Source organism: Panthera leo, chromosome D3 (genome assembly GCF_018350215.1).
Source record: "Panthera leo isolate Ple1 chromosome D3, P.leo_Ple1_pat1.1, whole genome shotgun sequence".
Lineage (NCBI taxonomy): Eukaryota > Metazoa > Chordata > Mammalia > Carnivora > Felidae > Panthera > Panthera leo.
Window position 1 is genome coordinate 57,750,970 of NC_056690.1, and position 13,707 is coordinate 57,764,676.

The following is a 13,707-nucleotide window of genomic DNA, read 5'->3' on the forward strand; positions in this document are numbered from 1 at the left end:
TTGTCCCCACCTACTATTCCTTGCTCAGGCGACCTTTTACTTGCTTTTCAGCTCCTACCCACTCCCCATTCCACTTCCTCTGCCCTGGCTGCCTGTGCTGGCAGTGAGCTTGATAAAAATTGGTGTCAGTAGATTCCTTCCTGCTTGGAAATTCTTCCAGAGCCCTCCGTCCCTGCCTGAGAGACGTGTGATGGTGTGGCAGCATGAGCCCCCTCTCTGCGAGGACTCTCCTTGTCTCCGGCCTCACAGCCACAGCCTGCCCGAGTGCTTTGTGCTCTTGGAACCTAGTGCTTCCTTCTGCAGCATCCAGGCTGCCCACCTGCTCTCTTCTCTTCCTTGGGTTCCCCTCTGCACCGCGCTTCTCGCCGGGGTTAACTTTTAGTCCTTGAAGTTTGTTCAGTGTCACCTCTTTTGAATCTGCTCCCCAGCCTCGGGGCACAGGTGTTGCCTGTCCTTCCTTGGTGGTCCCTTAGCATCACCATCAGGTTCTCACATAGCCTTGGCATTATTTGGGGGCATCTGTCTCCCTTACTCAGCTCTTGATGGCTGAGACCGTCTTCCTCCACCTTGGACACCTTGCTGCTCAGCATAACATCTGCTTAGTAGAGAAGCAATAAAGGATTCGTAGAAGATTACATGACATGAATATTTACACTGTGATAACACTCCAAGGGAATTTGGGTTTAATAAGGTGGCCTTGAGCAGTCTTCTGTCTGCTCAGGACTCACAACCTCGCTATCATTCGCTTGTAGCCTCTTTAGGTTGAATGGGCTGCCTCTGTGGGTGGGGGAGGGGTGCCCTCATGCATCCCTCCTCACCATCATCACCACCACTCACTTCTCAGAACCGATGCCCAGAAGTCCTTGCTTTTGTATGTGTGTGAGTTTTCTCATTTTACACAGTGACATGAATGTCATGATTAGGACATGAGTTTCGGTGGCCCAGTTTATTTTTATTGTACAAACAGAACACACAGCTAGTTCCATGTCTACAAGCCATTCTCAGTTCCTTCCCCCGCCCCGCTTCTTAGGGCCTCCAATCCCAGTGCTGGGACCAGCAACCCCGTACCCCTCAGGTCTTAGTTTCTTCACCTGTGAAATAAAGATGCTGGGTTAGATCAGGCTGAGAAGCCGTGGTCCACACAATGTCCCGTAGACCCACGGGAAGTACCCGTACCCTCTGACATGAACGTTGTTGATGACCTGTATATAACTTACCAATGAAACCATGACTTTGAAAAGTTTATACGTTGCTGGAAAAAGATGATTTCTAAAGTATCAGTGTGTTCCCTGGCAAATTTTCTACTATGCCACTTTGGTTTTTTTAAGTATCAACACGTACTAAGGAAGCAACACTTGCAGGTTGAAGTGGGTTTTATTTGATGGTCATCAGTGTGTCGGTGGCACATTGAAAGTCATGGGAAGAATGGCCAGAGTGGAATTCTTTGGACTCACTCAGTGCTGATGGGTGCTTGGGCCTGCAGACTTGCTGGAGAAACGGGGCATAACGTCAGCCTGGCCAGCGACTTCTGCAGGCGGTCTTGTGTCACTTTGCAGAGTTCCTCACCAGCGCTCCAATGGGTGGCTCTGAAAAGCCGATGTCACCCAGCCAATTCCTGGGTCGCTTCTCTTCGCTCCGTCTGAAAAATCACGATGGCTGTGTTCTCTGTAGCTGGTGCCAACGGAGTTTTAAATGGAGGTGTGAGCATTTTGTCTATGAATAAATCTTCTTGGTATGATGTCTTTTGTGGCAGCCCAAGGTTTTATTTTTAAGTTTTTAAAAAATGGTTATTTTTGAGAAAGAGAATAGGGAAGGGGCAGAGAGAGGGGGGGACAGAGGATCCAAAGCAGGTCCCAAACTGACAGAAGTGGGGCTGATGTGGGGCTTGAACTCACGAACTGTGAGATCATGACATCAGCCGAAGTCAGGCGCTCAACTGACTGAACCACCCCTGTGGCAGCCCAAGGTTAAGAGGAAACTTACTATCTTGTTACTCTGTGCAGAGGAGGGCCTCCTGCGTCTTGGTCCAAGCTCTCCCATAGAACGCTTGCTTAATGTGTTTGGCACCTGGTGAGAGAAGGGTGCTGAAATTATTAGCCCCAAGTCAGTGATTTTTATGGGTTTTGAAGCATGATGTTCTAGAATGATCTTTCATTTTCCTACTTCCCTTGTCACACTCACAGATGCCTTGGGTTCCTCCCCTCCACATTCTTTCACTAACTTAAATAGGTTGTTTCTCTCCCTCCCCTCCCCTCCCCTCCCCACTTCTTTTTATCGATTCCTTCTAACGTCCTGGTCTGCTTTCCCCACACGAGGTTTTCGTCACTGTGCTCTTGGCTGAGCAGCAGCACAGGAACTCTCTGGCTGTACCTGTCAGCACTGATGTTTGCAGGCCATGCAGCTTTCCTTCCCAGTGATGGCACAGGAATGGTCCCTAACGGCCTTTAATTAATTTGCCCTCGGCTCATTATTGTAAGCTGGTTTAAAGTATGATACATTAATTGTGTCTCTTAAAGGAACAGGTTTCATTTTAAAAGGCATGAACCATGGAGAGAAAAGATAGGGGTGGTTATTCTGCTGATGCCTCCTTTCCCCACCAAATGGAGGCTCAAAATAGCCTTTCACTCAAAGGCTAGTGCTATACAAATGACTGCATCCTGGGCAGATTGAGTTTGGAAGAAGGTGGAGAATAAACACATATTGGCCAACCACGGGCTGTACTTGACTTTAATAAGAATGGATGCATCATTGGCCCATTACAGCCTTGCTCACTACTGGAGCTGGCCCGGCCTCTCCCACGGGACCTTCTGCCACCAGAGCTCTCAAGACTTCTGTCCACCCTTGGGGCCGTGCTGATGGAAGGCGGGGTTCCTCTTTGCATACCTCCCACCTGGCTGTCTCCAAGCTTGGTGAGAATGGCAAATCTTCTGGACTCCAATCTGAACCCAGCCCTCCTTTTTACACATAAGGTTTCAGTTTTGAGTTGACATGTGTTTTTTTGATACTTGCCACTTCTTACATGGGCATCTTCTTCCCCAGTGCTCTGACTTAGGACTCTTAAGCTGAGTCTGGGGTGGCCAGATCTGTCTTCTCTTGTCCCCCCATCCTCCCCAGTAGAGGCTGCATGCTCTTTAGCATGTGTTCACAATGTAGGCGGACAAAGAGGAAAAGGGAGAGAGGCTCTGTGAGCTCCTGGGAGAAGCCTCTGGAGCTGCCCTCTTGCTGGCATAGGGTGGGCTCTGGGCCTCTCTCCCTGCTCTACATTTGATGCCCTCTCTCTTTTGTGTTAGCTGACTTTCAGGCAGTAGGGATGTATGAAATTCCCTCTCTCTGGAGTTGGGACCCATTAGAACAGTCTGCACAGTGGATTGGGTGTGTGGGAGAGTAAGAGGACCTCCGACTCTGTTTCCTCATTCCTAGGCTGAAGCCCAGTGTGCACATGGATGTGCACGCATGAGGATGCACACAGGGAGCAGAGGCTGTGGACACGGAGGGCAGAGCAAGGGAGTGCCACGGTTCTCAGTCACCCCTCTGTAAGGAAGCCTTGCATGTACTCCTGTAAACCCTGATTAAGACTCACACCTGAACTCTGCATAGACTGCTGCTTCTAAAGGAGGAGTGATTGATGTGGATGCATCCAGGAGCTATGTCAGACATACCCTCAAGAAGCTACCAGGCCAGTCGTATTCCTAGGTGAGCCCTGCACACTCTAGTCTAACTTGAAAGGGAGGCCTGCACAACCATGGTGAGTCTGACTTCCCGTATGGTGAGGCCTGGATGTGACACAAATAGAACACTTAGTTTCTTGAACTCCAGAGAGTGGCCAGCAGTTAAAGCTCGAGCCCATGCCTCCTGTGGCATAGGTAGCCCTGAATCGAGGAAGCTGGGACCTGGGCGGTAGGAAGGAGTGCTTCTCCTTTCGCCTGTGTGGGCTGTTCTTGAATGACACCAAAAGGCTATCAGTAGTCACTGGTTTGAGCCCAATACCTGATGTGATGAAATGTCTGCTGGCTGGTCCTCTACCAGCAGGAGCTGTGTGTGCCTCTCAATGTGATAAAGGATATAGGCATGCCTCATTTTATTGCACATGATTGCACTTGGCAGATGGTACGATTTTCTTCACAAATTTGAAAGTTTTATGGCAACCCCTGTGTCAAGCAAGTCTATTGGTGCCATTTTTCCAACAGCATTTGCTCGCTTCATGTCTCTGTCATATTTTGGAAATTCTCACAATATTTCAAACTTTTTTATTGTTATATCTATTACGTTGATTTGGAATCAGAGATGACTGCTGAAAGCTCAGATGGTTAGCTTTTTAGCAATAAAGTTATTTTTAAATTAAGATATGTACATTGTTATTTTTAGATGTAATATTATTGCACACTCAATAGATGATAGTATATTGTCAACGTAACTTGTATATGCACTGGGAAACCAAAAAATTCTCTTGACTTGCTTTATTGTGATAGTTACTTGATTGCATTGTTTGGGAATTGAACTTGGGATATCGCCAATGTATGCCTGTATGTCACTTACAAATGTGCTTGGTTCCTAATCCTATTTGTTCTAGGTAAACACTGGTGTCTCCTAAAATGTATGTGAAGAAACAATAGAACATGTTAGGATGAGTATAGAGGCTATCTGGTATCGCTATGTTTTAAAAGTAGAGGGCAATTTTGAGTTTTAATTAAGCACTGTAATTTCATTTTACCCGATGATCTTGGTTCTTTAAGAAAGGCAATATAAATGATCTTATCAAAATCAGAGTAATACCTCTTGGGATAACTAATTGGTCCTTTTAATTTCAACCACAGTGGTGAGGATTTCCAGGTTTTCATGTTATAGAGACCGATGCATGACATTTGTAAAAATATCAGTTGCATAGAAAAAACAAAAAAGGTTTTGCAGTACTTGGGGAGAAGATACCTTGGTCCATAAAAGTGAAACATCACTGCTAATCACTTCCATGAATGGTTAAAAAAAAAAAAAAACAACTACAATTTAACAGATGCCAGATTGGAAGAATTTCTGATCTAGACCTCATGGAGTGCTTTTAACATATGGAATAAAAACACTTTGCCCTTTAAAGGACATTTCAGCCAAAATATATAATATTCTTAAATAAGATGGCTGATCTTTTGAGATTTGTTATTAAAAAGGCAAAACTACATTAAAATATGTGAATCTTTCTCTGAAGTTTGTAGTGAGAATTCTCTGGCATTAAAGAATTATTTGGGAACTTTACTATTTCATTAAATAATTATTCCAAACAGCTGAATGAATGAATGAATAAAATTAATAACTATAAATAGTCTTATTTTTTAATTAAGGACAATTGAAATAGAAAGACTTTTCAAATAGATTTTGTGGTTTGTTTTAATTAAGAGAGACTTGGCAAAAAAAAAAGTTTTTTGGCACCACTCAAAGATATTTTTGGCATTTGTACAAGCATGTTTCTCATCAAAGGGTGGAAGGCACCATCAGGCCTCCCTGAGGCCTTCTGTTCTAGTGCCACCACAGAGTCCTTTGTGATGTCCTAGATGCTAAAAATATGTGGTGGATGCGTATCAACTAAAAGAGAGGTTATCAGACTAGATAAAAACAATTGCAGCTATAACTACGAGAAACTCTACACCATGCAAATACTAACCGAAAGTGACCACTGAGATACCACCTCGTACCTGTCAGAACCGCTACAGTTAACAACTGAGGAAACAACAGATGGTGAGGATGCCAAGAAAGGGGAACCCTTTTGCACTGTTGGTGGGAATGAAACTGGTGCAGCCGCTCTGGAAAAAAGTATGGAGGTTCCTCAAAAAGTTAAAAAAAAAAAAAAAAAAAAAAAAGAATTACCCTGCGACCCATCAGTGGCACTACTAGGTATTTACCCAAAGGGTACCAAAATGCTGATTTGAAGGGACCCATGCCCTCCAATGTTCATAGCAGCACTATCAACAATAGCCAAAGTATGGAAAGAGGGCAAATAGCCATTGATGGATGAATGGATAAAGAAGATGCGGTTTATCTATATACAATGAAATATTACTCAGTGATCAAAAAAAACGAAATCTTGCTATTTGCAACAACATGGATGGAACTTGAGTGTATTATGCTAAGCAAAGTCAGTCAAAGACAATGAGACAAATCATATGATTTCACTCATGTGGAATTTAAGAAACAAAGCAGATGAACATAGGGGAGGGGAAGAAAAGATAAAGATGGAGGCAAGCTATAAGAGACTCTTAAATGTAGACAGCAAACTGAGGATTGCTGGAGGGAAGGTGGGTGGGTGGGGGATGGCATTAAAGAGGGCACTTATTGAGGGTCCCTGGGTGGCTCAGTTGGTTGAGCATCCACCTCTTGGTTTCTGCTCAGGTCATGATCTCAGGGTTTGTGGGTTTGAGCCCCGCATTGGGATGCATTCTGACAGTGTAGAGCCCACTTGGAATTCTATCTCGTCCCCTCTCTCTGCCCCTCCCTCCTCACGTGCAGACTCTCTCTCTCAAAATAAACTTAAACAAAAAGAGGGCAACTTCTTGGGATGAGCACTGGGTGTTATTTGTAAGCAATGAATCATTAAATTCTCTTGAAACCAATACTACACTATATGTTAACTAACTCGAATCTAAATGTTTTTAAAAATTCCAAAAAAAAAGGAGGGTGATATACTCTATTACGTAAGTTTGAGAAATGAAGAAAGGCAAAATAAAAAGTTCTTATCATCTTGTTAAAAAAAAGAAACTAGAAATCGGTAACAAAAAGATACTTGGAAAATTCCTAAATATTTGAAAGTTAAACAGTGTACTTCTAAATAAGCCATAGGTGTAAACAAACCAACACATTTTGAGTGGAATGAAATACTCATCATTCATTCAATTTTGAACTGAATGAAAACAAAAACAATGTATCAAATTTTGCAGAGTGTAGCCAAAGCTGTGCTTAGGGAGATGTTTATAGCACTAACTACTGACATTAGAAAAGAAGAAAGGTTTCAAATCAGTCGTTTCAATTTCCACCTTAAGAAAGTAGGAAAAAAGAACAAATTAGGCCAAAAGCAAGCAGAAGGAGGAAAATGATATAAAAATTAGGAAAGGAAAGAACAATGAAATCAAAAGTTGCTTGAAAAGAGCAATAAAATGTGATATATCTTTAGCCAGACCAAGTTAAAGGGAAGAAAGACACAGATTACCAATAACAGGAATAAGAGAGGAGATTGCTAAAGTCAATAAAAGGATGATCGGGAATATTATGAACAACCTTATGCCCATACATTGAACAACTTAGGTGAATTGGAAAACATTCCTTGAAAGATACAAATTATTAAAGTTCATTCAAGAAGAAATAATCAGAAGAGCCTTATACTAATTGAAGAGATTGAATTCATAGTTGAAAACCTTCCAATAAGGAGAACTCTTGGCCCAGGTGGCGTCACTGGAGAATTCTGCCAAACATTTAAGGAATATATAATACCAACTCTATATAGACTTGCTCTGAAAGTCGAAGAGGAGGGAATACTCCCAACTCATGAGATCAGCATTGCCTCAACATCAGCACCATTAAAAGGAAACAAAACTACATACACATCAATATGCTTCATGAATATAGATGTAAAAAATCCTCAACAAAATATTGTCATTTTCAGCTAAATTTGATTTTTTTTTTTTTTTTACCTGATTTTGACTATCATACCAAGTACTAAAACCTTAACAACCTGAGCACAACTAACCATCATTTTCATTCACATGAATCAGAAGCCAGGACAGGTCATTGGTAACTAAAGGAGGCTCTGTGATAGTGTGAATTCACTTAAGACTATTTCTGCTGGTTACCTAGTGGTATATATGCAAGAAAGTCTACCGCGAGCCTTACCACCTTATAAAGAGGTACTTGGAATTGACTCTGTCTTCTGACCCTCTTCCTGGATAAATCTGCCCTTCTTCTTCATTTCTATAGCCCCATACTTGCATCTGATAGATTTGTTCTTATTTATTAGAAGTGGTAGTGGCCAAACCCAAACTTTGAGAAATCTGAGATGTTAGCTGTGGAAACTGAACAAGTGATCGCCCCGAGGACCAGACCTAGGGGTGATGCAGTTAACTCTATTTATTTATTATTTAATGTATTTTGAGGCCATGCAGACATTTTAGAAGTCAACTTGAAAGTTGTCTGGGCTTCATGTCTTAGGGTCTATGATAAACTAGATGTTCATTTTAGGGGTGGTTGATTCCTCTAGAGTTTTCTCAGATACTTGTTTTTAGGAAGACAATGCATCCTCTCTTAATCAAAACTCTTCGTAATAAGTGATCATCAACTGTATATTGTATAGATGTGGTAGATTCCGTGGTGGTCAAACAATAAGGCCTTGGGGTCAGACACCACAGACCCCCCCAATCTTACGTAATCTAGCCTCTGCCACTTACTGGGTGTCTTCATAGGTTTTGAGTCTGGAGGAACCTGACCCCTGCCCAAGTTGCCTGGAGAAAACCAGTGTCTGCAACACAGTGAGGGAGGCGGCCAAGGCTGCATGATCAAGGGCTTGATGGGTCATACAGAGGATCTTGGATTTCATTCTCCGTGCAGGGGCAGCCATTGAAGGGTTTAAATAGGAGCGGTGATGTCATCAGGTGGTCACCCAATCCTCTGGCCTTGGTCTGGAAAGTGGATGGGAAGAGGTCAAGATGTCTGTGGGGAGGCCTTTGTGGGAAGCTACCACCATAATTGCTGAGTCCCACCTGCCCTACATCCTTCTGAATCTAAAGTGGGAGCCTGTTCACTTTCAGAGCTACTGTGCAAAATGGGAATATTCTTCTCATGACCAGACTTCTGCCAACTCTTTTAGACCTGTGTATTCCATGGCCTTCCACTCAAGTCTATGACATAAGCAGAGAATGTGATTCTGGGCATTGCCCCCCATATGCTGACATTGAAGCTCAGAGTGGCCAGCCACCAGAATAATACTGCTATTGACTACTTTATTCTTAATGTTTTAAATGCTTTGGTATCTGCCTTTGTCCTATCAGTGTTTGGCATAACACAAAACTTTCATCCTCTAAGTCTATTGTTACCTGTTCTCATTTTATAGACCAGGAAATCCAAGACTTAGAAGTAGACTACTTTGTTCAAGGTCATCTCCCAAGTAGGTGGTGACACCAGCTTTGAAATGCAGGCTGACTGCTTAGTTGTTGCTCTTATTAAGTTCACTCTTCACTACCTGGTGCCTAGAACAGTTCCTGGCAGACACTCAGGAAATACATGTTGGGTGCTGTGTATTGGGAAAGTCTGGTGCCCGATGTGAGGAACCTGACCTGCCAGCAGAATCACGTGGGTCAGAGCCACACTTGAGTTGTGTGAAGCTGAGTACTCTGCACTCCCAGGCCTTCTGTGTAGACCGGGGTAACTGGTTTCTCCCCTCCTCCTATGTGCCCTCGGCACTTTGCAGCTCTCCTCCGCTGGCTAACTAGTAATTGTGGCATATTCATTCATCTTCCTGTCATGTTGGGACCTCTGGAGGTTGGGTGTTAGGTTGGGGTCACCTCCTTATTTGCTGGGCTTGACCTAACGAGAATGTGTTAAATATGACTGAGGGGAACACGGGGGTTGTAGGAGTTGGCCAGCATCTTGAGCCAGAGAAGCCTGACACAGGGCTCCTCTGTCCGCCTGGCTCAGGGCCAGACCCGTTCTTGAACATGAGTGAGAGCCCAGGAGCAGGCAGAGCAGAGGCTGCTTAGAGGGCCATCGCCAAGACATCCAGTCCTTAATCCAGCACAGCGTCCTGTGCTGCCCTTGGATCTTTAAGGCCCTTGACCGTTAGATCCCAGGAAGAAGAGGTGCCTCAAAGCTGAGCCCAGCTGCAGAAAGCACAGTGGTGCTGGGGCTGTGAGGCCAGGAAGGAGGGAGGGGGGAGGATGCATTCCATCATGACTGTGTTAATTTGCCGGATATAGTTGGCTATCGAGTACAGTGGTCTACAAACAGCTGGGACTAGAAGTCTGGAGAGAGGGAAGGTGGGGGCTGAGGGTGCACGTGGGGCGTTGGTCTTTAAAACTCACTCATCCCCTCTTCCGGCCACCTGTAGCAGCCTGGACTGTTCCATGTACCATCTGAGGTGAGGTCTGTATCTTAACTGGATCCAGTCCCCTCACCTCTGGAGTGGACATTCTGTTCATTGTTCGTGTTCTCTCTGTGTCTTTACCCTTGATTGCGTCAGTTTAATTAATTTTATATGTTATGTTTTTTATTTCAGAAAAACTGTACAACTCCAGTGGGCGAGATTTAAGAAGGGCCCTTTTCTCCCTGAAGCAGATATTTCAGGTAAAAAAGAAGACACGTGTGCTCACAGGTCCTGTTTTTGTATTGCTTATGGAATCAGATACAAACCTGTTTCTGCCTCTTACTGGTTACGGAAAGAAAAGTTCCTTTCGATTAAAATGTCAATTAGGTCAGAGTCTCAGTTGAGACTATTTTTACCCTATTAAATATTTCAAACATAAGTAAAGACGACTTTACCAAATCATGTTTTTCCATACTGACTTCAGACTTTTAAAAAGAAAAACCTACTGCAGATATAATTGAGGTCTTGCGTTGTCCCCAGTACTAACCATCTTCCTCCCACCCCAGGCCCCCTCTGTATCCTTGTTTCCATGCTGTTGGTGAATATTCACCAAGAGTACATATATCCTTTGTTAACTTCATACATGTTATGCTGCATGGATCATACTCCAGCTTATTTAGTGAAAACAGGATAGATGTAGGCATGACTGACGTAGCTCTGAGTCGTCTATTGTATGAATAAAGCATAATTGACTTTGTTCACTCTTCTATTGGTTTATTCCCAATGTTGGCTATTTTAGAAACCATGCTTCTGTGGATGTGTCCCTTGTGCACACATGCAGGGTCCATTTTATCCTTTCTTCCTAAGCCTTCCCTCTTCCCCTGCCTTGAGAAAGTCCCAGGACTAGTGAAGAAGGCCAGGACAGGAGAGCAGGGAAGCTGAGAGACTCTCACTTGTGAGCAGCCAAGAGGAGAGGGGACAGAGCCAGGAGAGGAGGGGGAGGCTGCTGTCTGGGCAGAGTCAGGAGGTAGCACGTGCACTGAGTGTCTGTATATTCCTAGGGTATATCCCTCTTCTCTTCAGTTCCTGTCTTAGCCATATTCTTAAAACATTTTGTCAGTGATAGTTTTTTTTATTTTTATTTTTTATTTTTTTAATATTTATTTTTGAGAGAGATGGAGCACAAGCGGGGGAGGGACAGAGAGAGAGGGAGACACAGAATCCAAAGCAGGCTCCAGGCTCTGAGCTGTCAGCACAGAGCCTGACACGGGGCTCAAACTCAAGCACCATGAGATCGTGACCTGAGCCACAGTCGGATGCTTAACGGATGGAGCCACCCAGGCACCCCTGTCAGTGATAGTTCTGCCAGAGTGGCAGTTCCACTTCATGGATGTCTTCCTGAGAGGGGACTGGCAAAAAGGCCAACAATCCATCCCATCTGCACATTCTCATCCCGTTGTTCCTGAAATGTGTTCAGTCATGCCCTTAACCTTCTCCCAGGGCAGAGTCCCTTCTCAGTGTTAACATTTCTGGACGTGAAGCCTCTTGGCTCTTCCAACAGTTATGGTGGTGAACCTACCCTGTCATTGCTCCTCATGCTGCAACGTCTCTGAAACACCTTTCGGTTGGGGTCTACCGTGGTTCAGACCGGTTCTTCTGGAAAAATGGCAACATCTGTCCATGGGCACTGCCTGCTTTTGGTTCTCTCCATCTCAGTCTGTTCTTTGTACCAGAGGGGTTTGAGGAAGGCCTTCTCTTGCTGGTCCCATGTAGCCTTCTAGATTACATCTGAATTTCTCAGTCTAACGTGAAGCCCTCGTAGAAGCCTCTGCTGCCCAATTCTCTGCCCTTGGCTGCATCTTGAATTCTATTCATGGGTGCATTCTGGGAGCAAGCTGCACCCTTCCTTTTCTGCACCTTTTTCCCTGGATCTATTGCTTCTATCCCATAATGTGTTGCCACCCCACATCCACTCTCCATGTCTCTCGGTTGACCTCCTGGTGTCTCCTCTTGATAGTGCCCTTCTCCCTAAATGAGTCCTCCCAGTGCCTCCAAATACCTTTGAAGTTCTCTGAGCTTACTTGTAGTATAGAACTTACGGTACTTGTCTGAGTCTAGCTGTCTGCAAGCTCCCTGGATTTCATCCCTGGGTCTTTGGGGCCAAGCACAGTATCTGGGGCTGTGTAAGCAATGGGTGAATTGGATAGCCTTCTAGCAGATGTGTATGTCGTTAGTCTTTCTGGTTTCTAATTTAGTAAACACTATACTAATTGTCCCAAAGTTCCATCTGTATCTCCTTGTTCCTTAGCCAAACAAAATGAAACTTATTTACCTTTGATGACATCCTTCTCTTTAACTCAGATCCCCAGCTACAGTTGGGCTGGACCCTCACTGTACCACCAGAAGGCCAGGCTCATGCCATTCCTCGTCCTAATTTATTTAGTCCCTCAGCCTGCCTGATGTTTCTGTTCAGCTTTGACTTCTTTCAAAACCTGTGTTCATCTCATTGAGTATCCAGTTGGTGGCAGAAACTGAAGAGAGAGGAGTTAGTTATTCCAAGTGACTTTAAAACATTGTGATTTGTGTGCTTTGAGTAGATATATTCTAAGAACGAAAGGAACCACACACCCAGTCAACTGTTTGCAATAGTCCCATTGCTGCTGCTGGTGTTGTGTTGCTGTTCTAAGACTGGTGTATGTGTTCTAATTTGGTCATTCTTAGAGTTGTTAAGCATTAAGATTCTTGAAGTGTGAGGAAAAAGGAGATATAAAGGTAAAAGAGGTTAAGAACTCTGTATTCCTGAATTTAATTGAAAGTATCAGCATGAACCCATGGTGTTTATTGTCTAACTAACAAGCAACTAAGCATATTTCCAGCTCAAAGTTTACTAAAAAGCACTAGGAACAATGGTCAGCCTATTACTTAAAGCACCACTAGCCCCAAGGTTGTGATGTTGAGATACTGAAAGGAACAATAGATCCTTGGAGAAATAGCTGATTCGAAGTCTGGAGTAGGAAATGCGTAAAAAAAACAAAAACAAACAAAAAAAAAACCCTTAAAGCAAGGACGGTATCAGGTCCTGCTAGGATTCTTGCCAAAAGAACAAAGAACTCAGGAGCATGTTGAAGGGTCTTCTGGGTGGTTGGAAAATAGCAACATCAATAAGGATGATAAATACAATGGATTGAAAGACATCGAGAAAGTTGGCATTGATGAGTTCATAATGATAATAAAAAATAATGATGAATAGGTCACCTTAGGAAGATGCTAGTGAATCAGCTGATTATTTTGAAAAAGGGTAAAGTTTAAGAATCTCACATTTATCTTACACTTTGCCTTTAAAAATTTTTTAATTCAAGTATAATTAATATGCAGTGTTATATTAGTTTCCGGTGTATAAAATAATGATTCAACAATTTTATATGCTCATCTATACTGTTCTTGATTCCCTTTCCCTGTTTCATACATCCCCCCACCTACATTTCCTCTGGCAACCATCAGCTCTCTGTATTTGAGTCTATACTTTTTACTCTGGATCTGTTTTGTTTCTTAAATTCAAGTCATTTCACTTAAAATTATAGCCTCTAGATCCATCTGTGTTGCTGCAAATGGCAAGATCTCATTCTTTTTTGTGGCTGAGTAATATTCCACTGTAT

The 13,707-nt window shown here is 43.4% G+C and overlaps 1 protein-coding gene across 3 annotated transcripts in view; it reads left to right on the forward strand.

Moving 5' to 3' along the window:
• The window catches only part of FHOD3 (formin homology 2 domain containing 3), a 475,942-nt gene that overhangs the window by 196,074 nt on the left and 266,161 nt on the right, over nucleotides 1–13,707 (forward strand). For all 3 annotated transcript variants that reach the window (XM_042910026.1, XM_042910027.1, XM_042910028.1), the window contains exon 4: nucleotides 10,244–10,311. In XM_042910026.1, coding sequence (XP_042765960.1) covers nucleotides 10,244–10,311 — 68 coding nt within the window. The remainder of the gene's footprint in view (nucleotides 1–10,243; nucleotides 10,312–13,707) is intronic.